General features: G+C 40.7%; 1 protein-coding gene across 2 annotated transcripts in view; it reads right to left on the bottom strand.

The window, feature by feature from the left end:
• The window catches only part of LOC121279354 (cysteine-rich secretory protein LCCL domain-containing 1-like), an 89,467-nt gene extending 80,488 nt beyond the window's left edge, over positions 1–8,979 (bottom strand). For both annotated transcript variants that reach the window (XM_041190535.1, XM_041190534.1), the window contains exons 1-2: positions 8,786–8,979; positions 7,958–8,375 (exon numbers count right to left, since the gene is read on the bottom strand). In XM_041190535.1, the coding sequence (XP_041046469.1) occupies positions 7,958–8,305 (348 nt within the window). In that variant the 5' untranslated portion in view covers positions 8,306–8,375; positions 8,786–8,979. The remainder of the gene's footprint in view (positions 1–7,957; positions 8,376–8,785) is intronic.
• Between the last annotated feature and the right edge of the window lie 1,062 nt (positions 8,980–10,041).

The following is a 10,041-nucleotide window of genomic DNA, read 5'->3' on the forward strand; positions in this document are numbered from 1 at the left end:
GCCGCATCCCTCCACCCCACCCTGCCCATGCTTGTCCAGTACCTTCAACTGCAGGGCAGCCCTTGCCCCCCCAAGTCACATCAACTGTAGGGCAACCCTTGCCCCAACCCCCACCCAAGTCATTTCAACCTTAGAGTCCAACAGGTGACCCTCGTGAGCGCTGTGCAATGTCACAGTGCACTTGTCTCTGAGTTCTTGCTCAAAGAGCAGCCCACTGAATGCGCACCTTATATATGCTGTTGTGAAGCATGTTGGCGTGGACAAATGATCCAACTCAGGGGGATTCCAGTGGCCTGGCCTTATAACAATATGCAGATGTGTTACAATGAGGTTCTCGACATCCAACAGCAGGAAACATGGTCCACCATTGACGATCGCAAACTGGTTTCACGACATCATGAAATCGGTTTTTGGCCTTCTCACCATATTGTCTGCTCCTGCCAAAGATGCCCGATGCCAGCGGGCACAAAAAATTCCACCCTATGCCTCCTGTCCTGCATGGAGCAGAAATGTGTGTCAGTGAATGTTATGTAACTCTCTTGGTCATGTGGCAGAGTGTTGAATGGTGTATGTAAGTTCTGAGGTGTGGGTGCAAGCCTTGCAGCTGTGGTATATGTGTGGGGGTGCTGTGGAACAGAAGAATGTTAGATACGAACCCTGATTGGTAGAGATTGGTGGTAGGTGAGTGATGCGAGTGTGGTGAATTGAGCAGTTTCTGAGGTTAGTGGAACAGTTGGCAGGGTATGGCATTTGAAGATGCATTCACTGACCTTGACGATTCATGCGAGGTCAATGAACTTTTTGCAAAACTACATCTAAGCTCTCGGGGAAAGAATTCTGGCATTGACGTCCATGGCTATGTGCTCCCACTGTCTTTCGAGCATGTGCCTGAAGCATCTCCTGGGCCCCTATGGATACAGGGCATTTTTCCTACTTTTCACTCCTCCACCAAGGTCTCCAGTGCAGTGTTTAAAATTCTTGAACACTGCTCTCTCCCATGTTGTGCCATTCTTCAATCTTTCACAGCCAGATACACTTCCTGCATATTGCTATAACCAGCATCAATAACAATGCATCTATCCTTAAAGAGTACAGGCTAACTTTAAACAGAAAAGGTTAGCTTTAAAAAGTGCTAGGAAGTAATGATTTTGTGCCCCCAGCTGATCTGTGCAGACAATGAACAATGTGGCAGTGCTGACTACACAAAGCAATCAAACACAAAGTTGGCATGCTGCCTGTATTTCAATCAACAGGCATGGATTAATGAAGCATCACATTGTTTTTGGGGGCTATCAAATTTAACCGCCACCCATGTGTATTCCTGAGAATATTTCCACACGTACCAAATTATTTGATATGGATTTGGATAACTAATTTATGCAAAATAGCCTGTTCATTTACAGCATTTTCTGCCTTTATTTCATATTTCCAGTATTCGTGGTTTTCTTTTCATCTTTGGAATAATCTATCCAAAAATCTTGTTAATGCTGTTGGCGTGCCTCTGATCAAGAACTCGTATTTGTACAATTGTATTTGGCTTCAAGTTATAACTTGCAACTGTGGAGTATATTTTCCTCTTACAAATCATTGGCAGTCCAGCAAAAGGATGTCTTTTACTTATTTTTTAAATCAATTAATTGACATTTTTTTCTGGGAAACAATTGTACATCCATTTTTGTGGGCCATAAGGGTACTCCTTTTGATATATAAATTAAGGTGCATTGTTGATGAAAAGTAATGGGAGCTTTACTCTTCAGCTGGTTTTGCTGCTTCTTCAGAGCCAGGAGCTTAAAGCAGGGCTATGCCAACAATTCCATCCCCCACCCCACAAAGTGTTTTGATAGATTATAGCTCAGAATTAAAAGTATGAAGAAAAAGTAAAAGATTTTATTTGACTTTAATCAACTATTTTGAACTCATGATTTTAAAGAGATTCACCTATACCATTAATTTTCAGTCAAAGTGACTGCAACAAGAAAATTGGCATAATTCCAGGAAATTCGCAGTCATCATTGACTTAACTGGGGAGCAGAGGAATGATAATCATTCTACACAATTTCAATGAGTAGCCAAAATCCCACTAAATTATTGCACAGTATAAATAATGGCATAGCTCCTGCCATAAATTCCTAGGACTTTTACATTGTAGAACAAATTCATGCAGGAAATGTGCTGTTTCAATGGCACAAGTCTCAAGGAAATTCTGAGTCACTAAAAGTCTCAGCATTAAGTTTATATAAGGAGTGATTTTCTCACTTATGCTCCTGGCATCATCAGTCCTGCCTGGAATCACATCAAGAATTTGGGTGGACATTGCACACAATTTTCCAACTAACAATTTAAATAGTTAGAAAATGATATATAGCTTAAGTCTGAACTTCCAATATAGACTACTGTGAAGTGAGCCACTCACAACAAAGTCAGAAAATTATCCAAGTAAAGCATCCAGCAGATTCAAAGGATAGTCTTAGTACTTCCTAAGCCTTGGAATCCAAACAATTAAAACAGGAATCCAGAGGAGTACTCATAACTTTAACTTGTGTAAGTCCCAACTACTGAATGATAATGTTACTTTTGCATTGATATTTATGCAAAGCTGTAGAAGTGCCGTATAATAAATACCCTTTGGGAATTATGCTTGAACACAGGTCACACTCTCTCTGTATTATAGAGAACATTCACTAATATTTTATATCCTTTGACACTCAAACTTTAATTGTACCCTTAACCATTTAACACCCATTTTAAAATAGAAGTGAAAGGAGTTTCATACAAACACATTCTGTTCATATGTTAATTCTCATGGTGCGTTTTTGCTTCACACATTTTTATTTTGCAACACTTACAATGAAGTCATTGTTTTTGTACGTTTCTGTAATTTATCAAATTTTATAACATATCAGTAATTTATCCAATTTTATTTAAAAAAATAGTGGGAAACAAATGGAGGAGTATGGCGGCTTGTTTTCAAAATGTGACTTTCAACTTAATTAAATAATCTTTTATTGGAATATTTGTGTAAACCAAAACACGGATGAATAGACAATAAACAGTTTAAGCTATGCCAGCAAAAAGAATGTCCTGCACTTGGTAGATTACTGAAATCACAAGTTTATAAGTGTCTCAACAATTGTTTACTGCAAAGAAGAATACTTCATATTTAAATACATTAAGGTAAGGGATTGGTGGAAAGTACAGCTACCAGGAAGACTAGTTACCGCTTACATGATGTGCCTCACTTCATTTGTTTAATTAGGAAATCTGGTCTTCTCTAGTTGGTTCAAGTTACCTTTATACAGGCAAGTTAAGATTTCATGTACATTACTGAAACCTAGGTCACATACATGTTGAGTGTGGACTAAACTAAGATGATCCAGTACGATATGCTTATTGTTCAATTAGAAATTTTAAGAAAAATGACATATAATTAAAAATTCATAGTTAGAAAAGGCACTCAAACTGGCTGTATGTTGTAACATGATCACAGCTGATGTTACTATTGGACACACCAGATCTCAGGGTAGAACTCGGCTTGATAGATCCTAACTTTTATTTTTTAAGACATGTGGAGAGTGGCTATTGAACAGAGTCACAGGAGTCAGCTGATAAACTTTTAACAAAAGAATAAAACATTTATTAAACCAGAAAAGATTAACTATATTACAATACTCCTTCACTCACAACTATAGCTTTGCAGATATATACAGATTTGTAAGGATAACGCAAGTTACAAAAGCTATCTTATACTTTAATGTTCACAGTAAGTACATAGTCCATGTAAACCAATAGGCGACCAGTGGTCAGACACACCACACTCTGAAACCAAGTGACAGATGCCACCCCAACCAGATGCTATGGATCTCTGCTCAACTCCCCCCAGACGTTTGTTACACCATGAGCCAACCAGTCTCACTGAACTCCATCTTTCAATGGGGCCTTTCCACTCTCCACTCTCGAAGAACTTACTCTGGAATCATCTCCCAAACTGGCGCTTTCTCTCAGATGCCTTCTACAAGGGTCCACTGCCAGGGTTTTGAACTCTTCTTATGATGTTCCCCTCCCCTAGGTCACCACATGCATTTAAGCTTTCTTCCACACAATCTCTCTCACTGACTCAGCCATGTCAACAGAACACCAGTGTTTCAAGTGCTTTTAGTAAAGATTTACAGACCTTCCACTGTCTCTTTGGAACTTCTGGTTTCTCCCAAGTCCATATTATTTTAAATCTGTATCCTGCAGCTTTCTTTTCTTGAAGCCTCAAGAGAAGCCTCAAGCGGGGACTTCTCCTTACTTCCACTTCCACAGAACAGAACCTTTTTGAGGCTCCTATTCTTCCGTTGACTAGAAGATCTTCTTGGGACCCCTCCTTTCTGTCCCTCTCCTTGGCCTTGGGACCTTTTGGAGAATCTACTCTCTCTGCAGTTCTCTGTCCCAATACCCAGTTTCTAGCTTCAGTTTGGGTCTTGCTATCTGTCTCTCTGCTGTCCAATCTCTCTGGCAGCTGCGTCCAACTGAAATCAAACTGCTTCTTTTTAGTTTTTTTCTGTGTCTGTGTTTATGTGTACATGCGGCCTCTCTCTTTAGACCACTGTTGCTAGGCAACAGCACAGTTTTTTCTATTGTTGTGTTTGCTTTAACTCTCCTTCAAAAGTCATAAAAATCTCATTAGAAATGCTGGTCTACAAACAGAACGTTAAACTCAAAAATGAAACTATATCCCAGGTTTCGCCTTTTAACCCACAAATAGAAAAAAATATAAATTGAATTTAAACTTAAAGATATACCTTATTCCTAACACACCCAAATACACATATTCCTTACTTAAACGGTCTCTATTTCTGAACAATTGATATAATGAGTGAACACAACCTGGTCTAGCATCAACTTTATAAATCCAAAAGTGTGAAAGTGCACTGTACATATTTATTAATTAAAAATTCAAGCAAAATAGTCAATATTAGTATTGTGACTTACACTTCAGTGTGATAAATTCAAAAAAATAATTTCTATTTGGCAGTAATAGCATGGCATTACAAATAGAATAGTCATTCAAATGCATACATGTCAATTTACTTTCTTGTAGTCACCTGAGCCAACACCAAAAAGTCAATATCAGAGCATTGGAGGGAAACACTGTAAGTTAAGACCTTCTCTCTGTCGCTTGCTCTCTCGTTCTTCTGCACAGTGGACTTTTGCAAAGTTTGCTGTATCACTGAGGAAATGACACAGGTGCAGTTATATATTCTGTTTTCCCTTCATGCAATTGAAAGTGAAAGCATAATGCCTTTATTGCACTGCCAAATAGGTGTTCTAAGGGTTTCCAACAACATACAGGAAATTTTACAAAATTTGCCAACTGTCGTAAAGAGCAAGTTTCACTTTTTTAGTGCTAGTGATCAATTAAGTCCTAGAGTGGTTTTAAAACTCTGGAAGAAGCTTTACTTGTTAAAATGATGCTGTATGGTATTTGCGTCAAATATGTTAACATGTTCAATCAAATTCCATTGGCTGATATTTTGTAAGGTGTTAACCCATTCATTTTAAATTGATTATTGTCTTCATTAACATAGCAAACAGGTATTTCATGTGGCCCTAGTGGCATGGTTGCTACACATGTAATCTCACTCCCTCTACTAAGAAACACTGCATTGCTAACTAAAACAGGAAAGTAAGTGAAAGTGTAACAAAAAAATCATCCTGCAAACACTTGCCCTCTGCCAGCAGAGTTTTTATATTTTGTTCTAACCATGTTGATGGGAGAAATTAAGGCTTTTTTAAAAGAGATCACAAGTTATTCTGAGAGCACATGGTATAACTGCAACAAAATTAACAGAATTGCGGCAATTGGCTTTTGTAACAATGGGCAGAATTTGACATTGAGCTGGGGTCCCTGCAACCCCAGTGTAAATTACAAGGGCAAGCCCGCCCCTGCCCACCACTGCCCCTTCCATGGCTTGCCCTGCAGCCATTTAACATACAACGGGCATTAACGAGAGAAGGGGTCCTGCTTCAGAGAGCTGCGAACCAATCAAGAGGCCAGCAACACCACCAGGCCACTGCTGGGACTGCCCCCAGTCACCATGCGAGATCTTCACTGGATCCAGATGGAGAGGTAAGCAGGCGAGGTTCAGCAGGTCAGACGAATAAGTCCCGGTAAGGGGGTGACTGGCGGGATGGGTGGGATGTTTAGGTGGACAGGTCAGTTGAGGGAAGAAACCTGGGGGAGGGGGGTTCTGATGTGCCTGGGGGCTCATAAAAGAGGTACCCCTACTCCTTGCCAGCCAGCAGTCCGAGTAGCGAGAGCTGCTGGACTTCCTACTCGGTACTGGCCTTCACCTGACAGAGGAAAAATTGCAACACGATGGGAGGAGGCCCTTAAGTGGCCATTAATTGCCCGCTTAACCTCAATTGGACCGTGGGTTCAGACCACCTGATGCCTCCTTCGCTGCTCATAAAACTGTGATTGGGGCAGGTGCCAGGAACAATGCTCTGGCATTAGAGCCAATTTTACACCCCGGCCCACCTTTAAACCTACCTCAGGGAGGGTAAAACGCTGCCCAATGATTATAAAATGAAATACTGTAATTCTTAATTTTTGAACAGATCTAAAAAAATAACCAGGAGCGAGATAATTGGTAAATGAAGTTCAACACTGATAACACAAGTAGTACATTTTGGTAGGAAAAATAGGGAGGTCTCATTACTTGGAAGGTACAAGTCTAGGTAGGGTAGAGGAACAAAGAGATTGCAGAGTACGAATACATGAATCACTAAAAATTGCACCACAGGTTCACAATGCCTTAAGAAAGGCAAACCAAGCACTCAGTTTAATTTCTAGAGGGATTGAACTGAAAAGTCGGAAAGGTTATTCTCATGGGCCAATTGAAGTTATGCTAAATCTGTATCACACTTCAGTTAGACCACCCTTACGGTACTGCATGCAGTTCTGGTCACCACATTGTATGAAGGATACAGAGAGGCTGGAGAGGGTGCAGAGAAGATTTACAAAGATGATACCAGAAACGAGTGGATCAGCATATCAGGAAAGGATTGACAGGTTAGCTCTCTTTTCTCTTGAAAAAAGAAGGCTGAAGGGTGATCTAAAAAAACTCTTTAAAATTAATAAATGTTTTGATTGAGTGAATACAGAGTGAATGCTTCCTCTTTTGGGGAATACCATAACTAAAGGCATCAATATAAGATTGTCACCAAGTAATCCAAAAGGGGATTCAGAAGAAATTTCTTCACCCAAAGCATGGTGAGAATATGGAACTTGCTATCACCAGGAGTGGTTGAAACAAATTGTATAGATGCACTTAAAGCAAAGCTAGACAAGCACTTGAGGGAGAAGGGAATAGATTGGTAGATTTAAAATGAGGCAAAATGGGAGGAGGCTTGAGTGAAGCATAAGCACCAGCACAGACAGGTTGGGCTGAATGGCCTGTTTCAGTGTTGTATATCCTACGTAAATCATTGTAAGATTTTATACATATAAAGCATTTTGGTAATGAGACAAGAGAGCAAATTTTATTTTGTTTCGTGGAATTACTGAACTGTAAATTTAAGTAATTTCCTGTGACTTTTTTTTGCATAAATCCAGGACAACTCTGGCCATGGCATGAGATGCTGCACCGAACAGCTCCAAATACAGCCAAATGCCATAAAGGACACGTGGTCCTTCTAAAGAAAAGTAATAGTTACTTCCATTTTACTTCATGACTTTTAAAAAGAAAGCAGAAACACATATGGTTGCATAATACTTCAACTGTTCATTTTCACCTTGACATTACCAACCTTACCAGGAGGTGCTGTTTTGTTTGCACACTGGTAACCAATGATGGAAATGGAATAGTAAGGCAAAAGCACTTGCTCCTAATTCTAAGAAGCAACATTATTTTACTTTTACTTTAAGAATTAAGCATTTATGATGCTTTAAAGCAGAAATGTATGCACTTACCATATATTCCATATTAGAGGCACTTGGTGATACCTGACCTCTCAGTTTATTATGAAGATCCAAGATTACTTGTCTATCAATATCTGTGATAGATCTTTTCACCCTTCTGGATGTTTCCTGTTGTTCATTTTGATCCATGTATTTTCTCAAGATTGAATCCAAACCATTGGTAAAATTGTTGCTCATTTGAGTGACTGTTTCAGTTGCCAAGAATTCTTCACGGTCTTCCTTAAACGTTGCCAACATTACATCCAATTCGGAAGTAACATTGGGGCTCATCATCGCAACTGTTTGTGCAACGAATAGCAAAGCAGTCAGCCTTATCCATCCCAACTTTGAACACTTCATGGTGAATGACCTCCAAATATTTTGGGATTAAATCCAAGACACTTCACTCAAAATCCCGTTCAAATTGAAGCTGAAATGATGAAAAGTGCACTCTTTGCAGGTGAAAGGACTCAACGCATTAATTTATTAAATAACAACAGTAAATGGTCCTTGGCGTTGGGAGGAGGTGTGCCGCTTGCGTTGTCATGGAGACAACCCAGGACGCCAGTAAATGTAGACGTCCATGGATGCAAAGGCTGTCAACAAATATCGACCGGCACCTTGAATTTTTTTTCAACAAGCAAGTGGGCAAATTCAATGGGGGGTCCAGACCATGGAAGCTGCTGTGTGCAGCCTGAGGGACAGCCTGTGCCACGACAGCCAGTCCACTGGGACCTCTGGCCAAGGGGAAGCCGAAATCGAGATACAGAATTAGTTATAACTTTTCAGCCAGTGCTACACCGCATTCAGTCCCTGGTAAACGATTCGGGCCACACTTACCTGCAATCCTGACACAATCAACAACTCCCGCTTCTGTTTTGATGTATGAAGGATTTTTTTTTTAATGATGTTAAATGTTTGCAACTTTTTAATCAAGAAAACAACAAAACGCGGCTAGAGAGGGGGAAGGGATTTGGTGGTTGGTGGCTCGGTGCGGTACCGCTCTGTCCACCGTCGCTGCTGTTGCCCGGAGCGGGGAGCGAACTCTCCGCCGCTGCCTTTATCCACAGCAGAGTGACGTGTCCACCCGCGCCCCACACGGCGGCGCAAAGCGCTCACTCCGCATAGCCACCATCCACAAGCCAGAAAAAGGGGCAATCCAAACAGGACAAACTCGACAGGGCAACCCAGACAGGGCAAATTAGACAGGACCAAACCAGACAGGGCAATCCAAGTATGGGAATTCCAAACAGGGCAAACCAGACAGGGCAATCCAAACAGAACAAACTAAACAGGGCAAACCAGACAGGGCAATCCAGACAGGGCAATTGCAATTCAGAAAAGAAAGCTAATGCACAAAAAGACAACCCAAATAAGGGAGAAATCAAGAAAAAAAGGCACGAGCCAGAAAAAAAATACAACCGAGAGAAAATGGGACAGGAGAGAGCAAATCCAGGAAAAAGAGAAATTCAGAATAAGGGATACCCAGTAAGAGATGGGAACCCCTAAAATGGGTAATTAAGATAACGAAACAATCTGGGGGGTGGGGGCTGAGTGTAATTTAAGGGAGGAGATAATCTAAAAATAAGGGGCAAACCAGAGAGGGAGCAAAAAAACAAAAGGGAGATCATTCAGTAAATGGGACAACAGCAAGGGAGGAGTAATTCAGGAAGAGGAAACATTCTAGAAAAAAGGCAATGCAAATCGAGGGGCAGTCAGGGGAGAGGGATGTGGAAGAGAATAATAAAGAACGAAGGACAACCCAGGAGCTAGAATAACACAAAATAATGGAGTAAGTTAGAAAGAGCAACTGGACTAACAATGATAGAAGGGGCAATCCAGGGGTGGGGTGTGAGTGGAAGAGAGAGTTATGCTCTAGAAAAGAGTCTAATTCGAAGAGATGAAGAAGAATGAGCGATGAAAAAATACAATCTAAGAAACAGGACAATAAGGGTAAACCAGACAGTGTGGCAGGAGAGAGAATTAATCCAGAGGTCAGCAATCCACATAAATATTATTCCAGCAATCGGGAGGAGAAGAAGTCAATAAGGGAAAAAGGGTCAATCCAAAGAGAAGGGCAGGGGAGGAGGCAAGCA

This window comes from Carcharodon carcharias, chromosome 6, assembly GCF_017639515.1.
Source record: "Carcharodon carcharias isolate sCarCar2 chromosome 6, sCarCar2.pri, whole genome shotgun sequence".
Classification (NCBI taxonomy): domain Eukaryota; kingdom Metazoa; phylum Chordata; class Chondrichthyes; order Lamniformes; family Lamnidae; genus Carcharodon; species Carcharodon carcharias.